Source organism: Anser anser (assembly GCF_964211835.1).
Source record: "Anser anser genome assembly, chromosome: 16".
NCBI lineage: Eukaryota > Metazoa > Chordata > Aves > Anseriformes > Anatidae > Anser > Anser anser.
The window spans coordinates 14,283,253-14,305,846 of NC_139737.1; the positions used below are offsets into that span (position 1 = coordinate 14,283,253).

The 22,594-nt window shown below is 44.6% G+C and overlaps 1 protein-coding gene across 2 annotated transcripts in view; it reads left to right on the plus strand.

Moving 5' to 3' along the window:
• TOP1 (DNA topoisomerase I) overlaps positions 1-22,594 on the plus strand; it is a 67,107-nt gene that overhangs the window by 17,261 nt on the left and 27,252 nt on the right. Inside the window, exons 1-2 of one of the 2 annotated variants that reach the window (XM_083801669.1) lie at positions 11,278-12,069; positions 13,496-13,598. In XM_083801669.1, coding sequence (XP_083657795.1) covers positions 12,003-12,069; positions 13,496-13,598 — 170 coding nt within the window. In that variant the 5' untranslated portion in view covers positions 11,278-12,002. Of the gene's footprint in view, positions 1-11,277; positions 12,070-13,495; positions 13,599-22,594 lie in introns of those variants that run through there. The other variant, XM_083801670.1, reaches the window with a different exon arrangement.

Below are 22,594 nucleotides of genomic sequence, written 5' to 3' on the forward strand. Positions count from 1 at the left end.
CAGCCAGCGTGCCCCGGGCTTGGAAAAATGCTTGGAGGTGGGGGGGCACCACGGCACCAGCAAACCCACTGGCTGGGATCGGCGTGGGAGTTGCTTCTGCAGAGAGGAAACGAACATGATAAAAGACCAATCGCTTACGTTGTTTTGAAATAAACTTTTTATAACACTGGCCCATTAGTTCAGCTTTGTGGGCACGATATTAGGCAAGTAGTAGGATAAACATCTGATTCCGGAGCTTAAAACAGCAGTACTGCTTGGCAGAGCTAATTTCAGCATCGTACCAGCCGCTTGCTGTCTTGCAGGCTCAATGTGTACCGTAATACGGAGCAGTGCGGAGGCCTTGGGCTGTTCCCAAGGGTGCTGCCGCCTCAGGCCTTTCCTGCCCACAGCAGGCAGAAGACCAGCACTGGCCAAAGCCACATCTCGTTGTCCAGGGCTGGTTAATAAAAACCTTTGAACAATGCCATTAGAGCCTCTCTGAGGATGCTGGGCACTGCTTGCACTGCTCCTGCGTGCACACATGTGCATGACGCTGCCCGCTGACAGGAGTCTCGTCGCTGACTGCAGTAGGAGAAGCATTTCAATGCGTCTGCGTGTTTTGATCTGTGGGAATTTGGGTTTCGGGGAGCCCCTGTCCTGGGTCAGGCCCGGGATAGCCGAATGTGCCAGCCCTGTCCTCATGCTGTTGGGGTGAGCGCTGGCTTGGTTTGAGCTGCTCTTGAGAAATCCCTCGTGCGCTGAGGAAGTGTCAGGATTTCAGGGAATCTTTAAAGAAAAATAAAATAAAAACAAAACTCTTTTTAGTGAATCCAAAAATACTAGTGATTTACACAGCCAGCAAGTGAAAATATTTTTCTAGTTGACACCATTTGCAGAGTAATTATTTCAGACAACACAGCTGTTTTCCTGCTGGCTAATGCAGTTTTTAAAATTGAAACTTTACTTCTTATGCCTCAATATGATACGAATCTCCTTATTTTTTAATATAGCTGAAGTTTCCATTATCTCCTCTAAGAGCTGGGAGTTAGTTTTCTCCTTTCTTCCTCCTGATTCACCTGTCTTAAAGGTTTGGCTGCATGCGGGAAGCAGCTGTTGACTTTGCATTACAAATTGCGTTGTTTGCACCTTTCTGCTACTGGTACAGAGAGCAGTTGGAGGCGGAAAAACCTTCTGCTAGGGGCACTGACTCAGCCTGTGGATGGAGTACAGTACGTGAAGTTCTCTGACTGCAGCGCAAATGTGTCAGGTTGCACCAAAAGGTTTGCTTTGCTCTTGACCCAGTCTGCTGAGGTAACTGGTAAAGCTGCTCCCTGGGTGCTTTCTCATCAAAAATTTCCAGAAAGGGTGATTCAGCCCACCTCCGTGTGTCAGTGGTGCAGGCAGGAGCCCAGTCCCTGCACTCCTTGCTGAAGAGCTAGGCTTGCTCCTTCTCCCACAGTTGAACGTAACCTGGACAAGATTCTCCAAGCCGTGACGGACCCGAAGAGGTTCACCTCAGGAGGAGCTGAGCCTCTTTCTCAAGGAGCCGTGGATCAGCCGGTGCAGGCAGCAAGCGAGCCTGGTGAGCCTGGGCGCAGGGGCCAAGCAGCAGTGAGCTCGGCGTTCCAGCACAGCTGTCACGTCCTTCCCGAGGGGGACTGCTGAAGTTCAGGGTGGTGTCCCCAAAGTTCTGCTGGATGAGAACTCAAGAGCTGAAAGGGTCAGCTAGCGGGAAGATAAGGGTTAACTGAGCCACGTTGCTTTGAACCATGTTGAAGTAAGGGATAGGTTATCTTCTGCAGCCGCTGATGACTCTGAAGTCTAAACATGACGGCGTGTTGCAACTGCCCGGCCGCAGCACGCTCCAGAGAAGCAAGGCAGAAGGCGAGCAGAGGCGGGAGCACCCCTGGGCCTAGCTCCCCAGCGGCTGAGCGTGACCCTGGGCCGCTCCTTTGTCTCCATCTGCACGGTGCGGACACGGCTCCTTTGTCTCTTCCTGAGAGCTGACTGCGTGCGACAGCGCTGCGTGGCAGCTCCTGTGCCAAGCCTTGGGTCCGTGCTGAAGGTTTGTTGCTTTCTGACTCCGGCAGTGGGATCAGTCTCCCTCGCATTATCCATTTGAACGCCCTTAAATTTTACTTTCTTTCATCATTTTGAGCTAGTTTTATACTCCTGTATGCTAGACCGGCTTGTGTGCAATCGTCCAGCCCTTCTCAGTCCTTCCTGCTGTGCCGGTTACGTTAACTGCATTTTGCACAATGGGGAGGAAACGGATGTGAATTTGGAGAAACGTGAGATTAGATGGTCTAGTAAAAATCATTCAGTGTTAGGGGATCCAAAGGAAATCCACAGGGAACCTACCTGCAGCTTCTATTTTATGCAACTTTTTTTCCCAAAGCTGATTCTTGTTTGTGTGTTCCCCAGCAACATTCACTTTATGCACCCATCAGCCCTCCAGAGTCCGTCCTGTACACGTCTGTTAGCTAATTGGAATACACGTTTGTAACGAGCGTAAGGCTTTTGGAACCAGGGAGGTAATGAAGCACAGGCTTGTAGCCGTCCTTTGTTTGCTCCTACGTTTTGGATCTGATTGGGAAATGCAGACAGAGGCAGAGCTGACTTTGAAATGGGTCACTAGCTAGCTGCCACAGTTGTCTAGCTTTCCACTTTTCTATCTATTAGGACCCCTTCGCTGACCCTGAAAAGTAATTGTGGGCTAGTCTGAGGTGGGAGGAGGAAGAATTGATGCTGAGGGAAAGCAAGACGGTGGCTGAACATGACAAGGGCTAGGAGTGAAGCAGGCGTATACCAAATAAACTTAGACATGCTTCCAGCGCGTCCTGGAGTATTCCTGAGTCCCCCGGTGCTCACTGGGTGGGTTTTTCCTTAGACCCTGCTCTGGCTTCCTGCTGTGCAGAGATGTGATGGGCAGTGCCTTCTGAAAATCAAGGCAAAAGCATATCTTCAGTCTTGCTGCTGCTTTAAAGATGTACATACAGTGCGTAGCTGTGCTTATGCATGTGGGTAAAGACTTCTAAACCAACAGGAAAAAATGCTGAAACTATTTCTGCCCCAGTAAGGGAAGGAGTCCATTACTGTGCACGCTAGTCAAATTCTGAATGGAGGAGGCTATGGAAAGCACTTCTACTCATAAAATAGTGTAGCCATATAAGAATAAACTTTGCTAGGGACAAGAACAGGGTGAGTCTTATCTTCTTTTCTTAAGAGACTACTCCTGACTTTCCTCTCTTCCGTGCTAGGAGCTTTTTAAGCTGTGTGCTGATGCTGGCAGTTCTGACTTGCTGTTTTATTTTATTCTGCTTGGTTAATGGAAGCATATTAATGGATTTCATTCTCTGACTCTTATTTATGCAATTACAGGAGAATGTGTTACGTCCTGGGAATCCCTGGAAACACATGTTTCTGTTCACATTGATTTTTTTTTTTTCATTTTTGAATGCAAATAGTGGGTTGAAACTTCATTGTTGCCTCTCAGTCGGGAGCCCTTTGGCATGTGTAAGAAGCAGCTCTTAATTTAGCCTTTCTCTACTGATCAAACATGTATTTTCATGCTTTATAAGGCTTCCCCACTCTTGTCCTTTGTGTAGTGTGTTCTAGTGCAATTGTTCTTGCAGTGATTTTGTGTTTTTTAACTCAATGACTAAGATATGCTGCAGAATAGTTGTATGTGAACATGCCACCTTTTTCAGAAGAGGCTGTGGAGAAGGCACTGACAGTTCATTAGACTTGCTGCTGTCTGTGCTGTTGGGTTGCTGCAGAATACATTCAGTATAGCAATGTAAGGTCATCGTCCTTTTGTAACACAGAGCATCTCAATTATTCAAGCGTTAATTGCTGATAATCAGAGAATTTAGTATTTCCCTAGCAGGTGAAAATATTTGGTGCACAGAAACTGAGTGATTAATCCAGCTGGGGAAAAAAAAAAGGGCTCAAAACAAGTGTATTGAAGAATATCTGCCCTTCACTTTCTAAATAAGCTCTCACAGCATGTCTTGCTTATCAACCCAACTTCTGCAGGTTTGTTTAGATTGATGAAATGCCAGCAGTGACATTTGCTTCAGGTTAACTTCATTCATGTCCCTGAGGCCTCAGTCACACAATATAGGAATGATCAGTCTGTGTTTGTTTTTTTTCTGGCCTCCTTAACCTATCCATGATAAGCTTTAAAGTTTTGGAAGGATAAACGAGTGTGCAGCTCAGCTTGCAGACTTGGTGCTGTGCCACTGTGCTCTCTCCCTGTTAGCACTTCTGTCACATTGTTTACCTTTCTTCCTTAGATTGAAGTTGCCCTGGGGTTTCGGTGGAGCAGAAGGTGCGTTAATCTTGTTTTGCAAACTTTGTATTTTAAAAGCTGTGTAAGATCCTTGCTTGCATAATAAAACTTCACTGGGGAGAAAGTGGAACTTCTCAATAAGTTCACAGGAATTATTCTATTCCTATAGATAGAGGCTGGAGACATTTCTTCAGCAATTTATCTATTTATCGGATTACAAGATGAATGAAGAATGCAGCAACTAAGGGGTCTGTCTTGTTCTGAAGCCAAGTATCCCAGCAAAATCCTTTTAAGGAAAAAAACACAATATCTGTCTGCCCCTCTGGTGTATCTTGCCTCAGATAACTGAAAAAAGTATGGAGAGGGGCTGTAAGGTCATTGGCTTTACTCTTCCCATCAAAATTAGGCAGTTTTCAAGCTTTAGGAAAGCAGAAGTGAAGGATACCAAGTAGTGTGGTCGGTTCTGGCTCAGACCAGATGTTTGCTTGGTGGACTACTTTGTGAACAGGAGAGGAGGATGCAGCAGTTCTTTGTCTTGGAAGAACTACCCGGGAAAACAGGTTGACTCAAATCTACTTAGTGTTGATATATGTCTTCATTTGAACCCTTGGAAAAGGGAGAATGCACTTTGCTGGAGTCGGTTTATTATTAAGTTACTGCCTTAGGATGAACTGTTTGCTTATTCTGTTGTACTTTTCCAGACTCTGTTCTCAATGAAGCTTTCTTGTCTCTTTCCTCTATTTTTTCCCTTGTATGTTTGGAAAATAAATAATGAGTATATGAAGCTTCCAACCAAGAGCTGCTTTCCACTTGTGTTTAGTCAAAATTGATTTAGATGTTTGGCAGTAAAGCATAAAATTCGTGTCTTACTATAGTTTATGAAGGAAAACAGAGAGGTTTCTTTAAACACTGTTAAGAAAGTGTCAGCCTCCCTGGACTGGTGCACCTGATTCAGTGATACACCTGAAGCAAAGTAAGTTTGTGATAGCACAGCAACTATACTTCATTTGAATTAGACTTCAGAAAGGGTTTTCAGTATTTAGAAATAGCTTTGATATCTATTTAGAGTCAGAATAGGCTGTCTAGTGTACAGGCACGTCTGTGTAATAATAAAATGCAAAATATTATTGTGGAAATAATAAAATACATAAAAGTACACAACAGGCCAGAGAGAATCCGCAGCAGTGTTGATTGCGGAGATGCCTTTCAACACCGTAGGTAAAGGATTGCATGTGAAGTTGATTTTGAAAGGTGTACATGTTCTTTTAATTATGGCACTCAAAACGAGGAATTGGAAGCCCAGCAATCTTGTTTTGCTGTCGTAGTGGTTTCCCTCCTTTCTTGGCACAAACTGAACGCCTGGTCCTGCTTCTTTCACTGAATGTCACACTTAGGAAGCATTGCTTGCCCAAACTGTATTTCAGTCAGATCAGATGATGATGTTCTGGTGAATTACTCTGATCGAGGTAATGGCTATGGGGGTCTCAAATCCTGGTCTCGGTGTTTTAGTCACTCTCATTTCAGGACTCCAAATATTTTGCAGCCAGCTATTGGAGAAATAAAACAGCACAGCAAACAGACCTGCAATACCTTTCCAGGGTAAATGTTTTATGTGTATTCTGTAGTTGCGTAAATAGGGCCATTAGGCCAGTAAGTGACTTATCCCGTTTCAGATGGGAAGTTTATTTTAGATTATGGTTTTGTGTTCCAGAGTATCATCCACAATACCGTCATCTGTCTGTAAAACACCTTCTGGGTATGTTTGGTATGGTTTTTGTTGTTTTTGAGACTTCTAGCTGCATACAGATGTTGTCCCTGATACCTGGATGCAATTCTGTTTTCTGTACAATAGTTTTTCTTCCCCTTTTTTTCAGCTACAGCAATGACAATCCACTTAAACAAAGTCCAGAAACAGTGTAATCAATTACTGGAACACCATGATCATACTGTGACTTTCTCCAACTGCAATACAAACATTGTAGAAAAATATAAAGCTCTTCCACACTGGTCTCTGGCCTTGCAGAGAGATCTTGACAAATTAAAAGAGCTGGGCAATCACTAATTGCATGAAGTTTAACAAGACCAAGTGCCACATTCAGCACCTGGGATGGGGCAACCCTGGCTGTACGTATAGATGAGGACGAGAGGCTGGAGAGCAGTCCCACAGAAAGGGATCTGGGGTTTCTGGTCAATGCCAAGCCAAATATGAATCGGGAGCATGCCCCAGTAGCCCAAAAGTCCAACCCTGTCCTGGGGTGCCTCAGGCATGGCGTGGCTAGCCTGGCGAGGGAAGGGATTCTCCTGCTCTGCTCTGCGCCAGTGCGGCCTCACCTCGAGCACTGTGTGCAGTTTTGGGTGCCACAACATAAGAAGGACCTAAAATTATTAGAGAGCCTCTGAAGGAGGGCTACAAAGATGGTAAAGGGTCTGGAAGGCAAGTTGTATGAGGAGTGGCTGAGCTCGTTGGGTTTGTTCAGCCCAGAGCAGAGCAGGCTGAGGGGAGGCCTCATGGCGGCCTGCAGCTCCCTCACGAGGGGAGCGGAGGGGCAGGCGCTGAGCTCTGCTCTCTGGGGACAGCGACAGGACCCGAGGGAACGGCACGGAGCTGGGACGGGGAGGTCAGGCTGAGTGTTAGGGAAAGGCTCTTCACTCAGAGGGTGATCAGGCACTGGGGCAGGCTGCCCAGGGCAGTGGTCAGCGCACCAAGCCTGCTGGAGTTCAAGAAGCGTTTGGACAACGCTCTCAGACACAGGGTCTGATTTTTGGGTGGCCCTGTGAGGAGCCAGGAGCTGGACTTGATGATCCTGGTAGGTCCCTTCCAACTCAGGACAGTGATTGATTGATCAGGACGGATTATTGTATGTGCCTTTTGAAATTGTAAATCAAAACATGTAAATTCAAGTGACTTGCCCAAAGCCATAACCTGTCTGACAGAGAGGATCCCCATCCCCTGTGCCTCAGACTGTCCAGCTTTCTGCATATGGCTGCCCTTGTGAGCCCTATGGGTTCTTCAAATGGGTTTCTGCATCTCCACACAGTAGCTCCTTTCTCAGATGAATGGTTTATAAATTGACCAGAGCCTCACAAAGCAACCTTTACACACATGGAATTGCAGTTGTTTGTTTAGGTAACCTGCCAACCACATCACTGTTCATGTTAAAGATCTTTGATATTGACTGAACGTTACAATCTTTCTACTTCCAAGTGTAATCTATATGTTGTCAAAGTTGCTCCAACACTAAACTGTTGTGATCAGATGCCTGAGGCAAAAGTACATATTCTTTGCCAGGAATATGAAGAGTGTTTTAGACACCTTGAACTACGTTCACGTGTTTGAGCATTCATAGCCCTTCCAGGCATCATTTAACCAACTGAACCTTAATGAATCAAATGGTAGTCTTTTATACCCTGTATATGGGAAATTAGAACTCAGAAGTAATATGATTTAGTAAAATAAATGGTAACAAATGGTAAAATTTGACTTATAAAACTGGAAGGTAAGAGGCCTTTTTCTGATCATCTACACTTCAAGATGACTGCTTCTGGGAAGAGCCTGGGAGGAGGAGAAAAATCTGTGAAATTGTTTCATTGAGGTAATACGGGGTCTTTTTGCTTTGCTTACTTTTATGTCACTACAAATGAGAAGGAAATTAGGCTAAACTGTAAAAATGCTGTAGTTGTGTAGTAAATGGTCTAAGAGGTGTTACAGCTGTAAAGAGACCACCAATTTCTCAGGTGAGGATGGCTATTGAGAGAAGATTTTGGTTTGACCAGTTTTTGAAACTAATCCAGTGTTACTGAATTATCTCTTTCAGCTGCATAATTTAGCAGTGGAACTGAAGCATTTTTTGTTTTTGTTTTTTAAGACTTTCTTCCCTTTTCCAGAGAAGAGACTGAAAAGTTGCATACATACAATCACCCTGCTGTAACACAATACATCCTCTATTGCAATTGCGAAGGATTTCTTGCTTGTGCTTCAAGTTTGAGATGGATAAAAGTCCCAGTAATAGAAAGCACACCACACTCATATATACCAATGATTCTGAGAAAGCCTTAAAAGCTCGTATGTTTCTCTTGTAACCTGTAACTAGTATCAAGGCACTGGACCTGGGGCAGAAATTTCAGCCCATTTGCTCAAGCAGAAGTGTCATGGAAGTAACAAGTAGTTAAAATGTTTTTTTGACATGGTAGTGTGACTTCCCCCCCCTTTCTTCATACTACATCTTCGGATTTGGAGACAGATTTCAGTCCCAAGAATCAAGTAAGCTTAAATTGCCATTCTGGACATCAGTGTAGATGGTGTTTTGAACAGACAAAATATCAGCATACTTACTAATTGAGGTATTTCTAGGCTGTCTAATGGAGAGAAACAAGTGGGGTATTGCTGGAACCAGAAGGAAAATACAAAAACCCCTTATCCCCAAAACTTAGTCTGTTCTTTTGTTATATTTTGCTGTTGGCAGAAACCTGTCTGTAAGCAGGTTGATAAAGTATTCAAATTGTACTTGAAAAAAACTACAAGAGCGTGAACCCAAAGATGGCAAATACGGAAGGCTAGTAGATTTATCTAAAAAAGCTACTGTTGATGAGGAATTGGAGTTACCAGGTGTTTATTTGCCAGCTATCTCACTTAGTTTAAGAGAAATGAGAAGGGCCAGATTGTTGCTCTCATCCTTTCTTCAGTGCTTAAAAAGATGATTCTAAAGCAAACTGCCAACGATATTCTCCCAGATCATATTACTAGCTGCACTGATTTGTTGTACAAGAGCCTATTTCCCTCTATGCAATTTCAGGGTTTAACTAGAAATGTTGCCACAAAAACTGAAATATTAACGTAAGGAGTAGGCCTGCTTCCCTTGATACGTAAGTAAACTTTATTGGGGGAGCGGGGAGAGAAGAGTGCTCAAAAGGATTTTAAAAGCCAACGATCTTTTCATATGAATTAAGACTATAGTTCCCTGTACGTTGGTTTTGTGGCCAGCCCAGCCCGTTAAGGCCATTGAGGAGGAGGCTGCTGGCACGCTGCCTCCCCAGGTGCCGACTGCCCGCCGCAGGAGGGCTTTCTCTTCCTGCAGCTCTCTTCTCGTCATGCTGTAGTTAAATAGATGCCTGGCCTTTTACAGCTCTGTTCCTGGATAAAGAGGAAAACTGCACTGTTCCAGTAATACGTGTATACAAGTATTGCAAATAGGGTTATGACTCAGCCTTTCCGCAGAGACTTAATGGCGGGGGGGGGGGAGACGACAAAACAGGGCCACAGACCAAAAGTGCTTAGAATTTCCCATCCCTAAATCAGGCGTCCTTGTAATTAAACAGAGTTCAAAGATGAATCAACATACAAAAATGCAGAGCTGCTCGTGATTGTTGGAGGTACAGAGAGAAAGGCAGGAATAGCAGGGGGACTGCGGTAATCTTTTGGAGACATACCAGGCTCAGCATTAACAGACAGGCATCCAGTGCCAGAGACATCAAGCTCTCTAGAACAGAAGAGATGCCAAACGCTCTGTTTGGGTTAGTGGATACCAAAGGGAGAGCCTTAGGGGTGGTGGATCCCTGCCCAGTGAGCGTAACCCCTGTCCCTACTGTAACCTTGATGCTGGAGAGACTCATTGACTTCTGAAATCCTTTAAATGTCACACGGGCGTTTGGGCATTTGAACTTTGCTCACAGTAGATAGTGGAGTCTGCTAATGCTCCTGGAGAATTAGTCATATATATCTCCTTGTTTAGCACGAGAGGGAGCAGACATAAGGAAAGACATAAAAGGCAGGAAACAAATGTAAATGTGTGTGATAGTGTCTGACCTCACTCCAGCTCATGTGAGGCTGGATCTGGTCAACTGTTAGTTGGCTGCAAGCTGGGGGAGAGTTACTGGAGGCTGAAGGATTCTTCTAGGAATTGATACACGAAGTACATCAAAGAAGATATAGACGGTAGTCATGAGCATTTCCATTGATCGCTTCTGTATTAATGAGGTTTGGTGTGAGGAGCTCCATTGTGTCCTAAAGTTTCGTTCTAAATTCAGTTTTCTGCCGCCTGTGTAATGCGGTGGAGAGGATGTCATACTGGTTTCTGTGAAGTGGGGACACAAACTGGAATAGCTGAACTTGTTTTGTCAGCCACCAAATAACCATCAAGTTGGTCTGCTAGATAAAGCCAGTCTGGAAAAAAATATATGACGTGCCATTGTGTCCTTTTTAGCAATCCAGTCTCCTGAACTGCATTCAGCTCCACCCTCAAAAAAATAAAAATAAAAAAAATCTGAGAGTTTCAATGCCTTCTGGTGATGTTCATGTGTCGGCTCAGGGTTATTTAATAAAAGCTTTAGAAGTTCTCAGTCTTAACCTACCTTATGGCATGGTGTCAGAAAGCGACAGCATGGAGTCTGAGCGCTAGGCAAATATTCCAGAGTAATTTAATTCTTAGGAGATGTGTCTGGGAGGTAGTATGCTTGCCTGCATGGAAGTACTGAATTTCAGGTGTTGTCCGGTGTGTTGAGAGGCCCAGTACGTATCCAGGGTTGACTGCACTCAGGTTAAAGCTCTCCCGCCAGCTTTTCCCTTCTGCTTACAAAACCATGCACACAACCTCCTGTTCCCCAGCCGCTAAGGCCTGCCTTTTAGGCAGAATACCTCTATAAAAAGGCTTTTCTGCTAGAAGTCTTTCGGCAATGGAAAGCTAGGGAAGACAAATGCCACCAAGCAGAGCTGGTTTAATTTTTATTTATTTATTTATTTATTTATTTTTACTCTTGTACCGGGCTTGCGTTGCCTGAAAGCAATGAGTTATTGGAAGCAGAGCAGAGGATTGCGTTGTTGGGCTCCAGTGACTCCACGGGTATGGCCCTAGAACTACTTCTCAAAAGCAAATACTAATTTCAGCTGGAAAGCACAAGTCATTTGGAAGGGCATCTGGAGAAGAAAGGAAAAGGCTGTTCCGTTTTGCAGGGTTTTGCAAAAAAAAAAATGATCACGTGGCTCTAAGCTCTAAAGAGAATAGCATTGAATAGTTGCACACATTTTCCATCAGTTTGTTGTTATAAAAAAATTGCGTGTTGGTTTCTGCTCCCTTAAAAATGAGTATGTTGTAAAATGAGTGTGCGTATTTCTATGTATAGCATCGTGATGTTTTTTCTAGTGATTTACCTACTCATCAAGTGTCAATAGATGGCTGTTCGCTTCAGCCGGTGCTTTAGGAATTGGGGAGTGAACTCTGTGGAATAAAATGCAGGCAGTTTGCAAACAGCCTGAACTTCCAGCTCCTGGCTAAATTGAAGAATCTGAAGTGTGAAATGTGCTGCGAAAACGCTTTTGCCAGTGAAATGTGTGCTGTCCTGGTGGGAAGGAGAAGGGTACCAAGAAATTGCTTCTTGGCACTTCAGAGAGCGTAGGTGTCCGGTCCCTGCACGGTTCGTTAGAGGTTGCTGGCAAATAGGTTTTGTTGTTTGGGTACTTGCAAACTCTGAGGTGGTTATGCTCTAACGCCAAATGTTGCACAAATCCTGCCACATACCTGGGTATCAAAGGGCAGAAAATTCGATCTTGCTCTTCAAATGTGTATGTGGTGTGGAGGGCAGCACCGGGAAGTGTTGCCAAGTTTGGGAGGATCGAGGCAGAAGGCAAGCTGGAGGCTTCAACGTCAATGTTTGTGTGTTGGTTTGTGCTGTTTTCCTGCAGGTGTCTGAAAGCAGCACCTGAAGTTAGGGCAGCAGCAGGTTGCGATCGGTGGAAATGTGTGACTGGGGGGCTCCCCACAAAAACCGGTTGAATATTGTGAGTTTGGAAGCACTGGTGTCAGGTAAGGAGAAAAATGAACTTGTGGCAAAAGACGTGGAGGATGAAGGCGGTTCCTGGCTCTGCAATGCATTTCCCTTGTGACTGTGGACATCTCAAACTCCTTCTGTTGCAGTTTCCTATTGTCATACGGGGGCAGTCGCCTTTTTAGAGGCATGTTAACATCTTTACAATCGATTAATCATTACTGCCTTACATCCAAGATCTGTGGTGGAAGTGCTGGCACTATTATCCGAAAGCAGTTGCCAAAGTCATCACAGCCTTTCAGGTATCCTGAAGAGCTATTTAATTTTAGTTGCTTGAGAAATGTGTATTAAAAAAAAAAGAGAAGTTGAGGGGAGTGTTTTGGCATGGGTTACAGGAGTGACCTTGCCTGTAGGTGGTTGTGCCTTTTGTCCTGGGTTTGAGGTGCTAATTCAGCCTCAGCTCCTTCCTGATCTACTTATAAAGAACATTTATGGGCCTAAAAATGCTCGTCAGTGCTTAGTTAAAATTCCAACTCTGTTGCTCTTTCGCTTTGGCGGATCTTGTTTTCTTCAGTGCTTTGGAAGGACCTCATTGTTTATTGCACGGTGCAGTTGTCACCGAGGATGGAAAATGTAACTGGAAGTAGAAATTGATACCACTAAAATTACAGTGTTTGTGTACACTCACTGTGTGTGCCATCTCCTATTTCTGACTCGTCACTTAAATTGGACCAGTCCTGACCTGTGTAGGTGGGTTTCCACCAGCACGTGCTCATTGCAGCTCTCCCGTTGCACTGTCTGGGCCCTGTTATGGAAGGGAGGTAAGTGTCTCCTAGTGTCCCCTGCAGGAGACGGCATGAGGAGAGAGTTCCCTGTCTGTTTTTCTTCCTCCATCTTTTGTTTTCCTCTTCCCTCATCGTTTGATCTTTCCCTCGCTGTGTGCCTGTCATGCCACGTGGGCATAAAAATAAGATGATTTTAAGGGGGGGGAGCGTTGGTGCCCTTTGTCTAGACTAGATACTTGTGGAAATAGTGACTACATTTTAGATCCAGCAAGCCTAACGTTTCAGCTTTATGCTCGGTTTCTGTATCCTTGTAATCTATTTGACATGAAATATTGACAGGCATAGGAAGCTAGGTTTCAGGTCTCTGCAGAAAGATTCAACTTGCTGTAGCCATACTTAACTAGTTAACAAAATGGGTCGTGTTTCTTCAGGATCTGTAAAGGTTTTAAAGATCATTGAACTAAGGACCGTATAAATGCAGCTGTTGCCAAGGTAAATTAACTTGTCCTGCAGGAACAATGAATCCATTTAGGACCTCTGAAAACTAAGATTTTTGTTACAAATTTTGCATCTCACGAAATACTGGAATGGGGTGGGGAAACATGCAGAGGTTCATGAGGGAGGCATGGAGTTTTCTCCCAACTTCATTTCTTAATTTTTTTTGCCTCTCTGCTTGCAGATTCTCACAAACACAAAGATAAACACAAAGACCGAGAACACCGGCACAAAGAGCACAAGAAGGACAAGGAAAAAGACCGGGAAAAGTCCAAGCACAGTAATAGGTGAGGAAAAAATTGACCAAACCCTCGTAGGCTAAACCTCTGTTGCTCATGCAATCTTAGAATTTACGAGTGTAGGTGATTAAAGTCTAAATTATGTAATTGCATGCATTTCTATATGGGTAGCTTAAGCTGTGCATCTTGCAAATGGGATCCAATATTTTTGTGTATAAGATTATTGTAGCATAGTGTGACTGAAGGTGAAAACTAGTTTAACCTCATCTTCATGGAGACTGATGAATTTTGCTCGTAATCTTTTGTGTGTTTGCAATTGTTTGTCAGAAACGTGGAGCACTCATAAGTGTTGCTGTAAACCCTGCTGTTTTAGCATAGATGAACCTGATGTGACTACTCAGGCTCCTAATAATTAGTAGCATCTGGAAAAATGGTCCCCTGGAGTGATGGCGATGTCCTTGGCCTTTTCCTATAACGACTGAATATCTCAGCGCTGTCAGGCAGCTTGTGGGGCAATCCTTTTTACATTCGCCAGGCATTATGAGCACGTCTCAGCTGCTGGGTTAGATGATAAATCTGAAAGGATTGCCTGCTGGTTTGTCTGGTCCGCATGACAACTGCACTGCCGCTGTCTGGGGAACGTGTGTCATGGGACTCACCTGCAATATCACCCACACTGAACATAAGATAAGCATTTGTTTACTCTGCGATGATGGGGGGCACTTGCAGTGGTGGTGGGTTCCACAGGCCAGTCTTTCTCCTAACGTAAGCTGTGGATTATAAGAACCGGAATATGCAGGTCTGTCCTTGGTGACTTGGTATAACACAGAGGGGCAGCTGTGTCACACACAGGGCATTACACAGAGAAGCTTTCCTAGTTGTAACTCCTGACATGCAAGCGCCATGGAGTCTACACTGAGTATTTGCAAATCAGGCGCTGGAGGGTAAGTTTCTGTCCCAGCACTTGGTGACCGGCAGGGAGTGTTTGTTATGGCCAAGCAAATGTTCTTAACTAATGGCTGTGCAAATGTGACAACCCAAACTAAAAACAAATGGGTAGTCTGTATTAACAATTTCTATTAAGAAGCAAAGAAAAAAATGAGTGTGTGCTGAGCAATGGGTTTGTTTTATTGGGGTCACACTTTTCCTGTGACCTTTTAAGAAGTTGTATAGCTTTCTTTTAGTTTCTTCTTCACAAATAGATGACAGGAAAAAAAAATCTAAGCAAATTAAGTTGCAGCATTTACTGGCTTCCATGGCAAAGACTAAATGCTTTGGACACATTGTTTGCGCTTTTCTTTTTTTCTCATGTATCTCTATTGCTGTGTTTTCTGATTTTTCTTATAGTCAAGCATGTGCCCCAAAACTGATTTTACCTCACATTTCCAAGTGTTTATTGCTTCACTTGGAAACCATTCTCCTGCAATCTTAGCAAAGTACATTCTTTTGTAAGGAGTAATGTAAGCACGATCTTTTCAAACTTCCAGAATTCATTAATGATTTGGCTTTCTCTGTGTGGGAGGTGGAAGGATATTTTTAACTGGAAGAAATATTTTTCACCAACTAATTATGACTTGTAAGTTGAAGCTGCCCAGTGCTAATTGTGTAAATAATAAATAACAAAACATTAAAAAGGAGATAAGAATGGCTAATGTGTTGTGTGAGTTGTTGCTTTGTCATGAGCTGATATGTAAACATTCTTTATCTTGAAGTAATTCCTCCCTCCCTTCAGCATTGCCTTGAAGTCCCTGTAAGAAAGGTAGCACTTTTTCTAGACACTGCGCTTAAAGCTTCCAGTTATTTTCATTTAAATATTCGTTTGTTCTTTGAGCACGATATACTGCATTTTTCCTTTCACAAAAGGACGCACCTGTGTGGATAACGTGACTGAATGCATGTTTTGCAGGGTTGTTCTTTGAGGCGTATTTTGGGAAGAGATTACATGATATTGCCTTGCCCCTTAGGCCACTGCACAGGGTGGGACAGTTCCCCAGGCTGAGCGCACAGCTTGCAACATTTTTCCATAGTGTTTCCTGCATTTTAAAACTGACACCTTAAGAATTAATGTATTGGACTGCTGAATCGTGGAGGTGTCATTCAGGGAAGATAACGTACGCAGAAACATGTGCAGTGCTCTGGTTGGATCCATCCTTCAGGAGTCTTCTAAGATCTGCACTGCCCCATTCGTGCTCAGTCGTGCACGAGGCATGCGGCCACTGGCGGTGCAAGCCCAGCTGTCTTCTAACAAACCTTTTAGAAATAACTGACCCCATAATTGAAATTTAAGCACTTCCTCTCCGAGTCTTTCGATTCAGCTGTCATGCATGTAATTCCATGAATATTAAGCTGTGCCTGTAAGGGTTAGAGTTAGGTAACAATTGTCTTATGGAGGAGATAGCCCAACAGCTCACATCATGGGGGTGGAGGAAGATCTGTGATGAGCATGGAATTACTTAGAGGGGAGCTTCTGGAAGGACCTGAACGGAGCGTGTTCTTGTGGCCCGGTGACTGCCAAGTGTTGATGTGGAAGGTGAGACTCCAAGGATGGCAGAGAGCAGACTAGTGAGTTACTGGACAGGATGGGGAAGGACCGGAGCAAGCTGCAGAAGTGTACAGTTAGAAGTCCTGTCTTTGAAAATATGGAGTTTCATCCTAATACAAAACCTGGGGTGGTTAAACAGAACGTGAACCTGGGAGGGGGCAAAAACCACCAGCATCCATCCTGAAACTCCTGCTGGCCCTGCGCATACTCCTCGATGAACTTCAGTTATGGCTCTGTTAATACGGTTGCTGTACCAAACTACTTCCTTGGACAGAACCAAGAGTAAATGAGAAGTCTGGGTTTTAGGATGGCCTCTGTGACTGTGCGACTGGTGTGCAGTAGTTGGGAATCATTCCAGTGACTGTCAAGCGCCTCTCGCTATCTTACTGCTAAGCAGACAGCTTGCAATGAACAGGTTAAGGGGACTATTGATCACTTTGCTATTTTTAATAGCTTTTGATTTTTACCAGCAATTGGAGGGGAGGAAGCTGCTTTGCAGGGAAATACTGGAGAATTGTCCCGTCTAAAGCGTTGTCTTTCTTGTGATGTAACAAGACAGAGTTCTTGTTGGAGGAAGATGTAAAGCACAGCAGGTGAGCAGAGGCAGTGGCTGGTAGGCTCTGAGAGGCTCTGCCCTGCTAATGAGAATCCCAGTAGCCATACGTCTTGCATTTGGCAATGAAATGTGAGTGAAAATAGCTGTTACTCCACTAGAAATTAGACAAAACTTACAAGGTACCAAGAATGTGGGATTTTCCAGTGGTTTCTACCTGTACGGGGAGTTCTTACAGCATTTGATACAAACTTCTTGCTAAAACTGAAAAGGAATCTTTTAGAAAATTTTCTTAGATTAATCGAATTGCACTTAAATCTTGAGAAGTTCCATTCTGGACTTCAAGTCATCAGCTTTTATATTGCAGGAGATGTTCTGTATCTTTTTTAGCTCTTAAAGAGGTTGAGCTGTGTGTTAGCAGAAATCCAAGCCGTTGTTGCTGGAGAAACTTGGGCTTGTACCTGTGTGATGTGTTGTGCAGCGTCTGAAGCATCCCCTGACTGCTTCCTGAGAAGTTTGGTATTGCGTCACGCATCGCATGCAGTTTTAGAGCATTGTCTGGTTGCATCCAAAGCAGATCATTTTTAATGTCTGTCTGCGGTAGTGTCACCATTTCATCTCCTGCCTGGTACTAAAACAAGGTTTTTAAAATAAAACCTACGTCAAGAAGGCAGAAAAGCTCCCGAATAAATGTTTCCTGTATCCAGACTTTGAAGGAAGGATCTACGCTGTCAAGATAAATCCCAGAAATACCTAAAATAGATTATCTTAATTTAATATGGCAGAAGTGTGTGGACTGGGATGTGGAACTTCCTAATTTTGCTTCTTGCTTTCTTCCTTTCCCACTCAGAAGATGACACTCCTGTACCTTAATCACTTCCTTGTAGCTGTAGTGAACTGGGAGAGCCTTCCTGTGCCTCATGAGGGTCTTCTCAAAGATCTTTCACCCTCCAAGAAAGTGTAAAGCCCATAAAACAAAACTTAGAGAATAAATCCACATCATTATCAAGCAATCGCTATCAAGCAAAGTGTTTTCTTTTGTTCCTTTTCTCAACCCTTTATTTCCTGGTTCCCCAAAGAAAATCTTACACACACTCATTAAATATAAATGTCGGTAGTTAAAAAAAATAAAATGAAACAAATCTGATGTGGCAATAGGTTTCTGATCTCTGGGAGACGAGCATCTCAAACAAGGAGACCGTGTAAAATAATGAAATAATGGTCCCTTTGAAGCCAAGGCGTGTAAGAGATTGGTGTCGAAGTGTTCACAGTAATGAGTGTCTTTCTGCTGGGTGTCCTGGGCTTTGCGTGGAGCGTGGCCTGTGCCGTGCAGAAATGGCTGTGACAGTGAACGGGAGTAAAGGGGCTCCTCTCGCAGTGCCGATCCCTGCTGTCAGTGTGACAGGCATCTGAGCTGCAGGAAAAAATCCTCTGTCAGATTGCATATTCCCTTCGTTTACAAAATCTCCTGTGATCACAGCTTGAGATGAACAGAAGCAGGGAACATACGGGATTTATAGACCTGATCTTCACTGGCATCTTCTGAGTTTTGTGGTTTTGCTAGGAAAAACAGATCCAAGGCATTTGCTTGTGGTGAATGAAAATAAATTTCAGTTCTGGCATCTCACACACCTCCTGACGGATTTATTAAGTGATCCCGAACTGCGAGGAACTGTGTGCATCTGGGGCACGAAGAGGCAGAGAGATCTGCCTTAGGGTTTCAGCGCCCCTGTTCCCCTAGTGTGGGTGCTTCGGTTTTTCTCCCCCTCTTGAGCGCACAGTTGACCTCCATTAGCTTTCTAACGTGATCCCTTCTAGTAGCAAAAATTTCTGCTTTTTCATTTAACGGTGTACCTGATTTTCTAGCACAGGCGTAGAAAGTACTTGCTCTGCCTGATCCTCATCTCAGTGTGTGAGGAGTGTTTGACTTCCGAGTATTTTTATCACCTATTGATTAATGCAGCTTTTTATCTCGTTCCCCTTGCTGAAAGCTTGATCTCTTATCTGTGAGCACCGAAGGAAAGACTCCAGCTCTGGGAAAAAATGGCTTCAGATTTTTACCATGTTGCTGAAATCCCAGCAGAACCGTCGAGGCTCACGTGCTCATACCCCTTAATACCATACGACAGCTCTCTAGCAGCGAGCGCTGAACACTGCAAGGCAGCTGAAAACTTGGCCTTTGCCGGGGTGCCTCCTGTTCCTGAAACTCCCCGCACAGCCAGCCGGTCCTTGGTATGCGTTAGTCTGCACGTGAGCCCATTTTTCCATTAGTACCGTGCTACGTCAAAGGAGACACGGGCCGCGTGACGTAGGCTCTGTCCCTTTGTGTTTTTAGATTTAGCTAAAGTCACAGCTTCCTTTTATTTTACGCTTCAGTTGTGCCGCAGCAGTTAGCGAGGAGGCAAGCGGAGCTCTGCTCGCGGCAGGCTCTGCGGCTTGCTAGTAGCAGCTTCTCAGTCGCAAGCTAATTACAGCTGGGAAAATGAGAGAGGAAAAACAAGAGACGCTTTAGATAAAGCACCCTTCCCAGCTTGTGATTCTGAAGCTGGAATGGAAGAGGGCCTGGGAAGGGATTATTAACGTACATGAATGGCACCTGAAGAATGCGGCGTTGAATTACGGCGACGCTGTTGTAGTTCGGAGAAGGAAGCTGTGAGCGGCACATCTGCCGCTCTTTGGAAGCACTTCCCACTCACGGCTTTCCCAAGTGGTCGCAGCCGAAGCAGCTGCTGCCAGGTGCCTGCTCTCCCTCCCTCTCCTGCCTTCCCGCGGGCATCCTCGCCGGGCACCGCAGCTGTACTTGCAGGGGAGAGGGTCGCTTCCGTTAGGTTTCTTGCCTTGGGCACGCCATCCTGAAAGCTCCAAGGCCTTCCAATGCCCTTGCTCACGCTAAAGCTCTGAGGCAGCACGCTAGCAAAAAGGCTGCAGTGCGCTAGGAGATGCACTGCTACTTGTCCGCCCTTCGTCTGAACTACGCCAGTGCCACGGGATGTCCCTGGGTGATGCAGTCCCTGGTTCTGCCTGCCCCGTGGGGGTGTTACGGTATCCTACTCGCTTGTACTTTATGTTAAAAATGAAGAGTGGAGCAGGTTGGCAGCATTAAGCACTGCCAGAGGGGCAGAACTTGGAGTGCTGTTGCGGTGGTCCAGTTGTAATGGCCGGGGTGCAAAGGAAGGTCTGGTGCTGCCGGCGCGGCTGGGCATTTCTGAACCAGCGTGTGAACAAGTGTGTTGTCACCATTGTCCTCTCGTCAGGCTCACTTGCAGTGAAATTGCCTGTCTTCTGGGGGTTTTGCCATCCTACCTCAGTGACTCGAAGCTGGTTTGTTGGCAGAAAGGTATGTGCAGCAAAGGATCCGCAGTGCTCTGAGACGGGGATCCAGGATAAAAAATATCTGGGTGCCTGTGGTATCGAGCCCTTCTTGTTCGGTTGTTCTGTCTGTTTGCTTTTAAAGAAAAGTGAGTTTTTTCCTCCAATTTTGAATTGGCAAGGAAGACAGACTTCGGATCTTTAAATTGTTCCCAATCCCTCCTAATAATAGCTTTGAGGATGTCTGGAAATAGCTTTCTGATGGAAGGCTGAAGCCTCTTCTTTAGGGTAAGGATGGCATCCTGTTGCCTTCTCTTTTCTTTCGAGATTAGTGTGGTGGTTAAATTGTGTTCCCCTGGAGGCTCGCATAAGTGTCTTAGCTAACTGAAAGACCAGTGCTGCTCAGCTTGCTGGCTGAAGTTGGTATGTGACAAACTTGCTTTGCTTTTGGAGAAAAATAACTTATTTTTTTTAGGATTGTTGGTAGATGACTTTGTTGTCAGTGTGTTCCCAAACGAGCTTTATCAAGAGACGCAGATTTCAGGCTCTCCCAGGGAAGAGTAGCACATGCCTTCATCTCTTCGTGTCACCTGGGGAATTTCTTCCAGCCGCATACCAGGGCCAACAACCAGGGCCTCAGGTCTGGCCACCAACACTTGTTTTGAAAACGAAGCTGCGGAGCGAAACCAGAGACCGGCTTATCTTGGGTTATCTGAGCCCATGTTGCTTCAGTGAGAAATCTGCTTCGGTGCTTGCTGCAAAGCAAAGAGGAAGGATGGTCTCGTGATTTATTTAAGAAAAACAAAAAAAAAGAGGACAGACTGAATCAGGAATCCAGGCTTCTTGCTTCTGACTCCAGCGATGGTAAATGTTAGCTTTAGACTGCATGCTGCTTTTCACTGGTGGCCGTGATGGTGGCCCTCTCAACAGGGACATCATTCAGGTTTCTACTGAAGCAACCAAAAGTTTTTAGCACTTTTTTCTTCCCCCAGTAGCGTGTAAGCATTCGGCACACGTAAAGACTGTCACTGCTTTTCTAGGCCAATGGGATTTTCTGCCTTTTTCAGTTTTAGCTTTGCAGGTGTAGATTGCCATCTATTAATCTGCTTTTAGTCACATTTTGTGTACTTCCTGGGCTCTACTCAGCACACTGAAAGCTAGTGCTTTTGGCTGCCAGTGAGAATGAGTATGGTGCTTCTGAAAACTTACCTTTTAAAAAAAAAAAAAAAAATCTTTCTATTTCAAATTCCCAAGCAACAGGCACAGTCATGAACTGTACCCTAGAGAGCTAACCCCATTGATGGCAGTGGATACTGTGCTTTGGAGATGCAAACTGTTGACAGAGTAGAACATGTTATTGCAAGTAGAATTTAAATACCAAATAAGAACAATAAAGTGTCAAAAAGGAGATGTAAGCAGGCTTACAGAAAGCAAGATGGATCTAAGCCCTGTGTTTCTTTGTTTTTGTTTTTCCTCTGTATGATGGTACACGTTTGTAATTGAAATACTTTAATCTTTGGTGAACGAGGTGCCTGTCTTGCATACAGATAACAGAACAAGGTGTCAGGTCAGAATTTCCAGACTTTTGAGTTTAAAAAAGATTGCTAACACCCATGGGGTTTTGTGCTTTCGGTTGCTCAGTGAATCTAGTTGAAGCAAAGGAAGAACGAAACGGGTATCTCGAGTCTGAGATACCGATGAATAAACAGGATAAGGAAACTGGAACGTCTAATCTGAGTGAGAGTAGCAGGCATCTCCTGGATTTCTGAGGTTCAGTGTCAGGATGTTCTGTATGTACTTGCATGTCTTGATCACACCGTGTACACAACACGATCTGCTGGGTAAGAATAGTCTGCAGTTGTTGAACCTTCACTCACAGCCAACATGTGGTGCTGTGCGTCTGCCTGCAAGAATTTCTAGAGTGCCAGTGGCCTTTTAATGTTTAGGCATTTCACTTTGGTTTTATATGTAGTATAAAGAGAAGTTGCTAGAGAGTTAAAAATGAAACTGGTTTCTCTTCCTACTGGTCTCTTTTGATGCAACACAGTATATGAATGTACTGATTTCCTCTAGAGATTAGTTTTCTTACTTTATCCACTTGGGTTTGGAAGGCCAGCGTGTATTGATTGGAGTATGCGCCACCCTAAGCTTGAATAATTGAAACCTTTCGTAGGTTCAGGGCCATTTGTGCTGGTGTGATGTGAGGTTCTGAACCTCGCTGGACTTTACACTGCAGCTGGGTGTGGGGTGACGTGTTTGTGACTGGTTGCCTTCCTCTTCGTCACACGCAAACGTTACGGGAGCTGGTTAACATGCTGCTTGCTTTCTGTAGGCATCAAACATCCAAGCCTCCTGCAGTCTTTTTTTTTTTAATAGAAACAAGACTTGAAGCCTATGTCTTCTTTAAACCTCCCCCTGGCATTCCAGGCTTGCTGTTTTCCAGGGCTGTGTTCTCCCAGGTTGGTTTGGGCTTCACTTCAGTGTTGAAATAACCAAAATAAGGAAGCTGCCTGCTTCTGGTACAGCTTTGCGTTAAATTGCGTCTTCTGAAGGAGAAGCAGAGCGTCCCAGAGAGCAGCAGGGATGGAGCGTGCTGTCAGAGGCAAGTGTGAGGAGGAGCGTGAACTGCCAGCGTGAGGA